The 13,981-nt window shown below is 50.5% G+C and overlaps 1 protein-coding gene across 1 annotated transcript in view; it reads right to left on the bottom strand.

The window, feature by feature from the left end:
• Positions 1-13,981, bottom strand: part of PTPRN2 (protein tyrosine phosphatase receptor type N2) — a 698,861-nt gene that overhangs the window by 104,041 nt on the left and 580,839 nt on the right. The window contains exon 14 of the mRNA XM_068404529.1: positions 2,321-2,533. Coding sequence (XP_068260630.1) covers positions 2,321-2,533 — 213 coding nt within the window. The remainder of the gene's footprint in view (positions 1-2,320; positions 2,534-13,981) is intronic.

Genomic DNA, 13,981 nt, shown 5'->3' with positions numbered 1-13,981 from the left:
CAGCGAAGATGAGGAAAAAGATAACTGATGCTTTTCTGAGACCTAACTGACGTTATCCAAAACATGCACCACACCAGCTATCCGGCACATTTAACACAGCTCAACATAAGGCGATTTTGATGATGCGAATAGGGCTCAATCCTATTTCTCTTCAAATCCACGTGAATAGTTTATTATACACAGAACGAGGCTCAGTGATTCATTTTGATAAAACGCTACTTAGCAGCATCCAAACTGCCTGAGTATTTTGTCTGCCTGTACTGGGGCCTCCTACTGCTGCCATTGAAACAAATGGCAAAATTCCCATTTACTTCCACGGGAGGAGAGCCAAGCCCTTAGAAACCTTTGTACTTAAGAAAAAAAAAGTTTTTCCTCCCACTCATGACTACAGTTCCCCTGAAAAACCAATGGAAACGTTTAAGAAGTCAGGTGGTTAGGACGGGGCCCAAAGGTCAGGAACAAAGCATATTAATACAGTCTTGCTAATGAAAAACCGAGCAGCATCCTCGAAGCATTGTTGTTGTTTTGAAACAGAAAATGACATTCTCAGATCTAACCAGGAAGACTTTAAAATATATATGAATCTGGGAAGAAGAAATGAAGCACACATTTCATTTAGTGTCTGGATTACAGGTTCTTATTAAACAAACCAGAGCTCATTATAAAATCAATATCAACTTAACCACTATACTCCCAGGAGAAATGGCAAAAAAGGTCACTCCAAGAAATTCAAACAATTTTCCTGCTGGAAGGGCATGATTTTAATTACAGATACTATTAATTAGAGCTGTCAGTAGGAAGATTGTCCTGTTAATTATCACAAATTCAGTTTCAAGTGTGATTTTGGAACCTGGAGGGCTTTTTTTTTCAAAATTAAGAATTCCTTGTATTGTTTAACAGAAGAAAAAGACTGCCTATTGCTTCTGTGGTTTAAATAAGCCAACAGCAAGTTCCCTATTAAAACCAAACAAAAATATTTACGGCCACAGTCTCTTTGGCCAACAAAACTGATCTGACAAACTGCTGTTTTGTTCACACTTTATCCTAGAGAACACTCCTTTTTTTTCCCCATTGGAAATGCTTTTGCTCTCACTCTCTCTTGCTTTGGAACTCATTAAATTTAAAGATGTAAAGTAATCTAAAGACTTTTTTTTACAGTAAACATTCCGTTTAAACTGAAAACCATTCCTGAAGATACTAATTGTTACAGAAACATTCATATTTATCATTCTGTACTAAAATCTCCCTGGACCCAGCCCATGGAGACGTACTTAACACATTACATCTTTAACATATAAGAGGTACAGGCAGACCCAAACTTTGCAGGGAAATACGAGTTTATTCCCGTATGACTCCCAGCTGCCAATTTGAATCTATCTCAGCTCCAGAATACAGAAAGCCCATAATGCCTGGTCCTAAGCAGAACAAGAAAGTAAAATAAAACTTGACAGAAGAGCACCATTAGCGAGACCCCACGGGTGCACAGCAGACACGGATACCACAGCAACAATGTTTACACATTCTTGGATTCTTTTGCCTGGTCACACTCCAAATATTTTGGGCTAGCAGACCAGGGCTGTGTGGTATACAACCACAACACATGCATTACCGCATCAATAACACACCAAGAAATAAGTGCCATGATCTAAAACAAACTTCAGGAAGATGCAGAGCGTCTCTCCACCCAACACTTTTGAAACTGAAAGAGAAAGCCTGAGGTTTCTCATTTATTTCAGGAAATCTGAGCACAGTCCTCCCATACTACTGGGTACACATCTGCTACCATTGTTCTCCCAGAACCAGTCCGGTTTACCTCCCCATCTATCAGCATTAGATTTCGTTTTATCTGAATAATGGCAGAAGGTGGCAACAATCGGGTCAAAGGCTCTTTTCATATCAGACCCTGAAGAAGTCGATTACTCAAAAAGAGAGACATCTTCAGATAACCGTGCAATCCATTCCTCATAAATGTTAAAGATTTTTCGTTATTAATAGTGGCAGAGGTGACAGATAATGGATATTAATGTTATTTTTCAGAGAATTTCAACGGCAAGGGCTTCTTTTTTCTTTATTTTTTTTAATGTTTCGAATTAGGCACAAATTTACAGCAACTACCAGGATAGCCAAGATTAATACCCAGCAGTAAAAAGCTGCTACAGTGAATCCGCGGGAAGATGAATGGACCTGGGGGGGAGATTGTGGGGGTGGCAGCATGAGAAACAAACCCACTCCCTCGGCTCCCAGCACGTGAAGCTTCCCCCCGGGGGTCTGCCGGGCACCCCGGGGGAGCAGGGCCGGAGGAGGAAAGCTTGGTCCTTACCTGATAAGCAGCGGGGACGTCGGAGCCGGCATCGGCCCCCAGGGCCGAGAGCTTCTCCTTGAGGCGGTGGTGGGCGCGGTGGCGAAGGCAGTAGGCGACTCCCGACGCCGCCAGGACCCCGGCGATGCAGGCGAGGGAGAGGAGGGTGAGGAGGAGGAATTTGGCGGACTCTGCCTCTTCCCCGCGCTGCGGGAGCGGCGGGACGTTGCTCTTCTGCAGGGGAGGAGAGAGAGGCAGCGCCTGAGTTGCGCGGTCGCGAAGCAGAGCGGAACTGCGCGGAGCGGGGGGGAACCCCGTCGGGGAAAACACCCGGCAGCGCTAACTTTCAGGGACGGAGGGAGGCAAACGGACGGGCAGGGCCAGCACTGCTGACATGTCCCCCTCCATCCCCTCCCCTACCGGCGGCTTGTATTTAACTAGAGAAAGGCAGAGGCGGCGCGCTCGCTGCGCGCAAGCACCGCGGCGCGCCCCGCAGCTCCGCGTCCCCCGCCGCCCCCCAGCCCGCCCCGCAGGACAGCAACCAGGGCCAGCGGCTGCGAGGGGGGCAGCAAGGGAAAACCCAATCATTTTTCTTTTCTTGGAGTAAAAAATAAAACACGGAACAACAGAAGGGAAAAAAAAAGTGCCGGTCCTTCCTTTTGTCTGTTGTAGAAGGAAAAGGGTAAAAAAAAAGCTCGATAGTTCCAAACTCCTCCAGATTACTATTATTTTTGCAGCAATAGGAGAGATTCCTTCTAGTGCATTTCACTTGTCTCCATGTGCTAAAAAGTTGTACAATAATTTCCCCTCATTAGCTTCATTATAAGCTATATTAGCAACAATTAAAAAAGCAACATGAAAATGAAAAGACCAGGCGCGCAAATTGCAGCAAGACTCATTTGGCCCGCATTCCCCCTTCCACAATTACCAGGGAAATGAATTGAAAAGCACGCCCCTGCCTCAGTCCTGGTTGCTACAAGATGAGAACAATTAGCAAACTCCTTTCCACCACCTAATTTCGCGTGGTAACAAAATGGATTTTTCCCCATGAATGCCTAGCCGGACTATTCATTATCTCTCCTCTATTAGTAATTTTCTGCTCCGTATTCAGCTAGCCAGCTCTTAATTTCCTCCTGTCTTGCAGTGTACACAGTGGTTCTTATGTCAGGCCCGGTCCATTTTTATCTTGTAATCATAAAGGCCACCAAAGCAATTATCGCTGGTCTTGACTGTAAAAGCTTGTCATTAATTAGCCTCCTTGCCTTCAGTGCTGCGGATTAGCTGGGGCTGAGGCTGAGTTAATGGAAATGCAGGTTCAATAAGACTCCCGGATTTTCTTGCCTGGATGCGCCGAGCGGAGGAGGATTGCCGGGTTTGTAAACCCCGGGCGGGGCAGGGGAGGGGGGCGGGCGCAGGGCTCGCCCAGGCCGGGCATGTGCCGCCCGACACCGCCTCCGCGCCCGCGCAGCGCCCGCCGCCTCCCTCCCCTCGCGTCAACCGCAGCCGGCCCCTCCTCCAAATCCCAACAGCCACCAGGAGGAGGGGGCTGCCCCCCCCTTTCCTCTCCAGCCCCGGGGGGCTGCGGGGCCGCCTCCCCACGCCCCCCCTACCCCACGCTCCGCGCACCTGCCCCGGCCGCACCGGGGGGAGTGCGCCCGCGGTCCGCACCGCTGCCCGCCCTCCGCACCGGGCGGGGGAAGCGGGGGGGGGCTTGCAAAGGAGACCGGGAGGGGCAGCACCGACGGCAGCCGCCGCCTGCTCGCAGCTCCCGCCGCCTGGGCCCTGGGGGCTGGGGGGGGTGAAGGGCTGCTGCGCTCTGCCATTAGCATCTCCGTGAAAGGCCGCCGTCCCCTCGGGGCCGGGGTCGCGATCTGCATCTAAATAGGCAGCTCCCGCCGAAGTGCCGGCGCCCCCTCCCCGAGCGCTGCGCCCCGGGACGTTAATCCCGCTCACCGCGGTGTTCGGCCTCCCATCAGCAAGGAGGGGACAAGCTGCCCCCCCTCCTCCGCCCGCCCCGGACCCCCGCGGGCCGGCCCCGCTCCCCGGGCGGTTCGGGCCGCCTCCCCCGCCTCGGAGCCCGGCTGCGCGCACGGGCACCGCCGCCGGGAAGAAAAAAAAAAGACTGGTGGGCAGTTTCGGGCACTGCTCCCGAATCGCTTCTCTCTCTGCTTTCGCAGCCACGGTTTTAAACGATTTTCCTTCTCCGGTTGCCGTGTGAGCGAGGCGCACAAGCACCCGGAAAGGGCTATGCGAGAGGAACAATGAAAATGATGGGAGCAAAGTGCTGTCAAATGCCCCGAGTAAACACGGGGGAGAAAAAGAGCGTGCTTGCCTTTCTCTCCCCCTGTAGTTATAGTGATCTTAGATGTTGCTTTCAACTTTGCCAGGCAGTTTTCCCCGCAGAGCCGGGGTTGCCGTGCCTGGAGCTGGCTGCCCGTAACAAAAGAAGGGCTCGCCGAGACACCCCTCACGTCCCCAGCGCACGGCTGCACTCGCGAACGGGAAACACGGGCAAGAGTCTGAAACCTTCCGTGGGGTGTTTAGCCTTGTTTACACCTCGGTAAGCGTCTTCCGTGAGAAGCCAGTGTAGCCGCGTCCCTAGTGACGGGCTTCAGGCAGGCGAGGACTTGCAAAACCCCTAATATGCGGGGGGAACCTGCGCCTGCCCCGACCCTCCGTGCCCTGGAAGGGGATGGCGGCCCCGCAGCGGGAGGGATGGGGCGGAGGGGCTCGTTCGCCGCCCGCCGCTCCCCGGCCGTGCCCGCCACGTCGGAGCGGCTGGCGGGGAAGGCAGAGGGGCTCTGTTGCGGGGCCGCCAGCCCTTCTCCCTGCTCCTTCCTCCCTCCCGCTTCACGGGGAGCACCTCCGGAGCCGCTGCCGTCGGGACCCGGAGGGTTCCCCTCTCCCCTCCCTGCCTCCGGGGGGGGTTGGTGCTTAGGGCCACACCAGCCAGCCTCCGCGCCGCCCCCGGGAGACACCCTGGCACCGGTGACTGCTGCCGGCTGCGCGACCCCGCATAAACCGCCGGGTAAACACGATGGCGAAGCCCCGCCGCCCGGTTCCGGCTTCATCTCCCGGTCCCGCACCGGCGGCTCTCCCGGCCCGGGCTGGGAACACCCGGCGCCGCAAAGGGTAGCGGGGCCCGGCCCCCCCGGGCATTCCTCATCAGGAAACAGTCCCCACTGTCTCCAACTCAGGTGGATAAACCCGCTGCCCTTTCATCCTGCGTGATGTCTGACCGAACATCAAATTACGAAACGGGTAAAAATTAATCCGAGTTAGTTACCAGCTCCCTCCCTCTTCCTCCCCCCCCTCCCCTCCCGCTTCCCCCAGCCAGGACCACAGATTTCCCCACCTCACCTAAACCCCTGATTTTTCCCTGCAATAAGGCCCCAGCCTGAAACGGAGCCCAGGGTTAATTAGAGGCGTCCTGTCAGACTTGACTTGAAATTGAAAGAAAAATGTTTAAATATTTATGAATTTGACATTTACAGTCGGATGTCTTTTAAAGCAGAACACCTCTCCCTGTGCTGGTTGGGGCTGCCATGGTGCCTGCACCTGGGGTGGAAAGGGAACAATAGCTGTTTCGTAACAAGAAAAACAAATCACCTTCCCCCCCCCTCCCACCCAAGGCTTAACAAATAAATAGACCACATAAATTACACATAATTAAATATTAAACTCAGCTACATGTAACTATGCATTTTTAAAACTTTATATAACAGAATATATTGACATTCCTCTGAATGATTTTCTCCTCGGAAAATTGTGTAGTATCACAGAGTCCCAGTGAAGGAAAAACAACTAGTTCCTAAATGGATGGCTTAGGAAGTGACTCTTAACTACAGAGGCTTTGGAGATGTTCAGCCAGACTTTCCTTGCTTTGAAACGGCCCAGCCTGATCTTAAATACTAGAAGGCAAAGATCTACCCCATCTCAGAACAATGTTACACCTACCACTTACACTCAACAGTGTTTGCTTCAAGTACGCTGCTTCTGTCAGGGTTTGTGGTGGTTGGGTTTTTTTTAAGAGGGAACTAAAAATGCTTAGGATCTGATCTCATGTAGGCTTTCCCAGTCCCTCGACAGAACACATTTTATATACACCCAAAAGTGAGTCAGTAACTAGAGCAGCCATAATGCTGGAGTCACAAATCACTGTTCTAATCAAAGAGCAGCATCCCGTTCTGCGGTGTCATCCCATGATGCAGCAGAACAGCCGACATTTCAAACGAATTCCAGGCAAATGTCAGTAAATATTTAATGTGTGCTTTCATGTAAATAAGTTCTCACACCTATGCTGGAAGCGTGGGAGAAAGTCTTTGTAAGAGAAGAGAGGAGCTCCCCATGCAATGATGTGAAAGCTCACCTTCCAGATGCCTCAGCAGAATTACACTTCATTATTTCCTTTAGGACACAGGGCCTGGTTCTGGTCCTTGCTGAAGCAAAACTCTAACTGAAGTTGAGGTTTTGTTTTGCTTCACAAATTTAAAAAGATCTTCCTGATTTAAAACCCAGTTTGCCAGTTACTGCACCTGACCTCTCTTCAGAGGCAAAGACCTCTGCACCCGATCTCTCTCCAGTTTGCAAAGGAAAAATCACTACGATTCATCTTAAAATAACTTGACATTATAGTATTTTGCAATTTTTGCACGCCTTGATTTTTACACTTATATTAGACAGTTTTGTTCTGAGCAATAATTAAAAAATGCAGATTTCTTAGTAAACATGGGCAAAAAAGATGAACTTCAGAATATGATTTGTTTCAAAATATTAGAACGTTAAAAAACTCAAGAGGTGCTATTTTTAATTTGGAATTCACTATAGAATCTAATAAATGAGAGAAGTGAGGCGGAAATAATCATGTATTAATTCTGTGCATTACAAAATCTTTTCAGAAGCTATTATCAGAGCAAGAGGCATTATGGTTTGGATTCAGGGTGGGAGAAATCCTTTGTGCAACTGAAAGCTATTGTTCCTCTGTGCAGATGAAATTGTACTTGCAAATCTGCCATTCAAGGAGGGAAAAAAGTGCCTAGGCAGAAGAAAAGAATTCTACAAGAAAATCATTATTCTTAAAAATAAACTTCACTAAAATAAGTTTTAGTTCATCAGGGTTTTTTTTTAAAGAGGATCCTCTGCTAATAGTCACAGTCACTGACATTTAAACAAACCATAAAGGATATGTGTATTATTTCCTTAATATAGAAAGCATGAAGAAAGGGATGTGTGTGGGTGTGTATGGAAATATACATATAAAATATGTATTCATATATATATACACACATCTGTGTATGTCTGCTCACTTAAATAAATATAAACTTAACCTTACAGAGGGAAATTACTAGAAGTGAATTTATCTGAGACATAGGTTGACATATACTACGCTGGTTAAGTTTTGATAGATTACTAGAAAACCAGAGAAACATTTTGTATAAGGAGGAGCCTGGCTACCCTCTTCTGTCCCCAGGAAACCTACAGATTTGTTTTCTTTTAGTAAAATGAGAAAGCAAACAGAACGGAAAGCAGCATCTCCCTCCGTTTTGGTTCCTGCTTCTCCTCCCCTACTTTGCGCTCCCAGTCAGGTTACACTGGGGCAGCAGGGCCTGAGGATGTTCACCTTCAGTGCATACAATGTGTCTTGCGTTCAGCACCGCACTCCCAAGCTGCATGGTCCAGGCTACTTGTTGATGTTTTAAGGTACTATCTTTAGAGTTAGAAAGAGGTTTCTGCGGCCCGTCTTCTGCCTCCCTCTTCACGCCCCCCCCCCCCCCCCCCCCCGAAAGCTCGCTCGCCTGATGCCAGGATCACTTTCAGCAGATGTCAGTTCATCACCTGAAATGAGGTCAATTTAACGCTTTTACTCGGGAGGATGAAATCATTTGGGAAGGTACTTTTTGCTTCTTTTAGGGGTCGGAAAGATTAGACAAATCGACAAACACAAAAGGCAGATGGATTTCTGGGAACTGCAGCTTATTCAAATCACTGAGAAAGGTCACTGCAAGAGCCACAGATCTATTCAGCTGTAAGGATACAATGATCTTTCCACAACCTTCAACACCACAAAGCACTCTGGAGCGTCTCTATACCTTTTAGTAGGATTAATACCACAAACAATGACTGAATACAATCAAGAATTCAGCGAGTTCAAAGATCCCTTGATCAATGGTAGATATTTTCTTCTGGCTTCCTAAAGGCAAACAGAGTGAAATTTCTGGTTAGAGTTACAAGAAATTATAGCTATTATCCTGAATCCCACTACAAGGTGATGCTGAAATGCCAAAATGTCCAAGAACCCCAAAGAAGTTTGTGGCGTGGAAGGAATAAGGTTGCGAAAGAGGAAATTTAAGGAGCTTCAAGATTTTCCTGAGGATTGTTTTAAAGTCGGCATTCAGTTAAAGAGTACGGCACAAAAGTCAACAGCATCACTGAGATGCTGTAGGGATAACACACGACTCAGGAAACCGGACAGCCACATCCATGTCTGTGGAGGAGGTAGGTGAGCTGGAGCCGGAGGGAGTGCGGCCCGTCCTGCCCGAAGCTGCGCAGCGCGCCTCTGGGATGGCAGCAAGAAGAGGACGATGCGGCAACACCACGGTGAAGAAACTTCGATTCCCATCCCTAAGGACCCAGGAGCAATGAGGAGAAAGCAGCAGAATGGGAGCACCGGGAAGAGGTTTCCTCCTCACCCCGGGCTTTGTAAACCAGAACGAAACAGATTAAATAGAGGGACTCCGCAGGTCCAAGTCACAAAGTGTCAGAGCCCGAACCAAGAGGACGGTCAGCGATAGCTGAGCTTAATCAAATAACTTCAGCGAGCAAGAGAAACACAAGCCGTAGTGCCAGCGCTGAGCTAATGCTGATGCTGAAGGCACATAATTTAGGGATTAGATAAAGCGCCCTTAAAACCGAGCGCCAACAACCGAGCCGGCTCTCGGTAACGCGCCGGCCCCGCCGCGGGCCCCGCCGGTCGAGCAGCCGCCCCGTCTCGCAGGGAGCCGGGCCCGGCCCCGCGGCTCCCGGGCCGGCCCCGCCCGGGGAAGGGGCTCCGGCGGCCGCCTCCGCGCACCCGCCGCGGGGGGCCCCGTCCGCGGGGCACCGAGCCGTGAGCGGGCCGAGGGGGCGGGAAGGGCACGTCCTCGCCCTGCCGGGCCCGCTGCCCCCTTCCGCCCCTCTCCTGTCAGAGGCCAGGGGCATCCCGGGGGCACCGCTCGGCCGGGGGCGCCCGGGGCTTTCGGAGCCGCGGCCGCGGGGCCGGGCGGAGGCGAGCGGCCCTCCCGCCGCCCGCGCTGCTTCGCGGAGACCCGTCCCGGCCTGGACCGACGGGGCGGGCGGCGGCAGCGGCTGCCCCCCATCCCGCCCGCCCCCAGACCCCGCTCCTCCGCCCCACGCCGCGCACACGGCTCCCACGCGAGCCCTGGCCAGGCCGCATCGAAACACGGCGCTTCCCCCCTCCCCGGTCCTCCGCCGCATTTACCTGCTGCCATGGCGCCACAGCCGGCGTGCGGGACGGGCTCCTGCCTGGGAGGGCTCAGCGCACCTCGGCGGGCTCTAGAAATCCTCCTCCGGTGCCAAAACTTCCCCCTCTCTCCCCCTACTCCCCTCCTCGGCGGAGACAAAGGCGGCGGCAGGCACAAGCGCTCCTGGCAGCCCGCAGCCGCCTCCCGGCGCGGCGCGGCGGGGGGAGCCGGCGGCCCCGGGCGGCCCCGGGCGGTCCCGGCGGGGCGCGGGCGGAGGATGCCGGTGAGCCCCGGCGCTGCCCTCCTTATATCGGGGCGCTCGCAGCCCCTGCCGGCTGCCGCACATGGCCCATCCACCGGTTGCTATAGCGATGCCTCCCCTCCACATGTTGCTGGCAGCAATTGGCTAAGGAGGTCTGGGCTGCTCGGAAACCCCTCGCCGGAGTGAGGCGATGAATGGACACGGGCTGTGTCACTCATTTGGAAAAGCTGTTTGGGGTTTCTGTTGTGGATGTGGGGGTTTGTTTTTGGTTGTTTTTTTTTGTTGTTGTTGTTGATGATTTTTTTTATGCGCTCTCCCCTCATATTTTTTTCCTTTTTTTTAGATTTTTTTTTTTTTTGGTGCCACTCTTGAAAGATGGAAGCGGAGGGTAGAACAATGACGGAAAGCCAAAAATAAAATCAAACAAGGACAGCAAGAAAACCCTAAAGACCATTTACATGACAATACAGCAAAGAAGCCCGCAACGTTTCTTCCCGAACAGATTTTCCTCCGTAAAAAAAGCCCATCACACAGTGCCAAGCAAAGGAGGACCAAACTTTCCCCCCTCCCGTCCTGGTATTCCAAATAACACACGAAATTAGGAAGAAGCACTGCGCTGCGACCAGCCGCGGGACAGCGGCGGAGCCCTGTTAAACTCACGGCAGGGAGCTGAGGGCGGCTGCGGTGCCCGTGCGGGCCAGCGGGGCCGTGCTGTGCCCGGCGCTGCACACCACTAACTCCCACTTAAAGCCGCGTTTCGCGCAGGTGCCTGGGGCAGCACTGACCCTTATAACCAACGGACCCCGCAGTCTTCCCCGTCCTCCCCAAACTACAGCACGCCGCTGACAAGCACGCTGCGGGGGCACCCCTGAAGCATCTGCCCGCGGAGTGCCCCAGCTGCGGGAGCGGGACAAGAGCGAGCGGGGAGCGAGGGGAGGCTGCCGGGTGCAGGTGACAGGTCCTTGGGAGGCCCCTTCAGATCGCCCCGCCCGATGAAGCGCCCTCCTGCGTCCCTCTCCCTGTTGTTTCCCATTACCCCTGCGGCTGGGGATAGCAGGCAGGGCAGAGCTGGCCCTCTTTTGGCCGCGGGGGGAGGGGCATCCTCCCTTCCCCTTCCCCTTCCCCTTCCCCTTCCCCTTCCCCTTTCCCTTCCCCTTCCCCTCCCCCTCCGCAGCCCCCAGCCGGCCCGCCCCCCCGCCGCCGTGCCCCAGCCTCTCCCGGCTCGGGAGGCGGCAGCCCCTGCGCGCTCCCCCCCGAGCAAAACCCTCCTGAGCCGAAAGAGACGCAAATCCGGGAGGGGGAGCTGCTCCCCCCGCCCCTCTCCGAGGGGATCTCCCCCGCTCCGCTCCCCAGCCGCGGGGCGGCCCCGGGACAGTGCGGAGGGTGCGGCGTGCGGGGGTGGGATGCGATAGCATGGCATGGGATGGGATGGGATGGGATGGGATGGAGGGGGCAGGCCAAGGCCCCCCTTCCCCACACCTCCGCCGCACCGGCAGCCGTCGGGGGCACGGCCCGCTGCAACCCGCCCGGCCCCGGCGGCCTTTGCCTGCCCGGCGGGAGCGGGCGGCTGGGGCTCCCCACGGCTTCCCCGATGACACTGAAGCAATCCCATGTAGCTTTTCCTTCCCCCGCCCCTCTGTTTTTTCTCCCTCTCCCGACAGTATTCCTCCTCCCAGCGACCCCCTGAAGCCTGTGTCTTGGTAAGGACACGGGCCTGTCCGGGAAGCCAAGGAAGGGCGACAGCAGACTGTATCCCCAGAGCATCCTCCCACCCCGCCCCAGAGCGACACTTCACTTAAACCTATAGGACAGCACCAAAAGTGCCATCACAATCTGCCGCTCAGGGTTGTTCTGGCATATTCAGAAGGCGCAGAGTGGTTGTGCCATAGGCTCACCCCTCCGATAACCACACACCCACAACGACCCTTCCCGTCGCAGCTTGACGAAGATGCCGTTTACATCAACACCATTTTGACAGTAAGGTTTCCAGGGAGAAGAGGTACTCCTCACGCTCCCACCTGGCTTCTGCTCACGGAAAATCCTTCACGTTCCCACAGATTAACACAAATTTGGCTTCTCCAAACATTTAATCAGCTACATTTTTAGTGCACGGTATGAACTTACTACTTTGTCAGTCTGTCAGCCTGATAGCACTCTTCTTCATCTAATATTCTCCTGCCCCGGTAAGAGCCATAGCATACATAATTTGCTCACTAACCTGTATTACTTAAGTTGAAAGATAAATGAACCCGCCAAGAGATTTCATTAAAAGGACACGTGTGTTTGCATATTGATCCTTCTAATGAACTGTCTGAAACTGATAAATACTTCCATTAGCTTCGTACTTCATATTTCTTATTTACAAATACATTAATTATGATTTCCTGGGCAAATATTACATCTTTTCAGAACTGTCAAGTGCTGAACTGGTTGAACATTAAATTGACTGGCCAAAAGTGTCAAGAGACAGCAAAATACTATTTAAAATACATATTTTTTTAACAGTGAAATTTTGAGAAATTTGTAGTGAAATTCAAAATACTTTTCATTTATGTAATTTTCATGACTTTTATCACATGATAAATACAGCCTTTGAAGGGATGGCAAATACCTTTGAGAGTTATGTCACAGGGAAGAAATTATTTAAACATAGATGATTTTAATATGATCTTCATTAAATATGTAAGATGTGTTGCCAGATAGAAGAAATAATTTTCAATAGTTTACTAATTTAAAACTTAAAAATTTGTTTTTGAAGTTTTCCTAGTAGTTAGTCACAGTCCTTATTTGTGAATTGACTTACTGGTACTTGGCAAAACTTCATTTTCAATTGAATAACTTATGTTTAGGTGATATAAATACATTTTCTCATATGACAATGCATTTGTAAACGGAAAAACAAAAAATGTCACAGCATTTCAGTATAAAATTTCTAGAAAGTTTCATGTCTTTTTCTTGGAAAACACTTGAAATTAAAAGTGAAAATGACTTTGAGACAGTTTCTCTGGTTTTAGCACATCTAAAATACCAGTATTTTGAAGATTTGCACTAACATTCATCTAAATTCAAGAGCTGTATTTGAACTATGCCTAAATTCAAAATATTCTGGATCCTGCCATTTCAATGAGAAAGATGCTGAAACATACTTGCAGTTTGCACAGAACAAACCCCTTGTCTGAGAAGCAGCAATGTTTGTCAGGACTCCCTAAAAATCTCTTCTTCATAACCAGATGCTGAAAACCACACTGACCTTTTTGCCTTGATTTCTGGCTACAAATCTCTCTGCAATTTGAAGTTTAGTCACTTCTTTCTGCAAATGCGTACACAATGTATAGCATGAAATAGATTTTCATTCTTTTAAGGCATGTATGATAAAGCTAAAATGCCATTTAATCTCATTTGTTGTTTTGTTTAGAAGTTTTACCTAACATCCTTTGGAGCTTTGCTCCTTAAATACAAATTCAAGTGTGTTGCACAGGATTTTCCACGGATTTTCTGCCTGCGAGGATCTTAAGATCAAAGCTGAATTTTCTTCACTTTTATGAACAAAAAGTATTTTCCAAATAGTTACTTCCTATACACATTTTTTTTCAAATTACCTTAACTTCAGGAATACATGTATTAAGAAAGAGACAAAGCCTCCGTGTCTTGAAAACACCACACCTTTCTTATAAATAAATCCAACACCTAGGACCATAATTTGAAAATGGATTTAGCAGTATTTTAACCACTAAACTTCACTTAGTTTTGCATCTTATCTTCTCATGCTCATCTGTGAAGATCAACACCAGACACTTTCTACTTCCAAGCAAATTCTAGAGCTCTTAGCTTTATTAGGAAAATGATTTCATTCTGGCTAAGATTTGAATCTAATTAATCTGTCTTGCATTTTAAAAATGATAACTAAATTCAAGCTGCATACTACTCTTCAGAGACAGCTTAAAATATTAATTAAAGAGT

The sequence above is a fragment of the Nyctibius grandis genome, chromosome 7, assembly GCF_013368605.1.
Source record: "Nyctibius grandis isolate bNycGra1 chromosome 7, bNycGra1.pri, whole genome shotgun sequence".
In the NCBI taxonomy this organism is placed as follows: Eukaryota; Metazoa; Chordata; class Aves; order Nyctibiiformes; family Nyctibiidae; genus Nyctibius; species Nyctibius grandis.
Note: the sequence above shows the minus strand (reverse complement) of the source record. Positions and strands in the feature narration are given on the sequence as shown.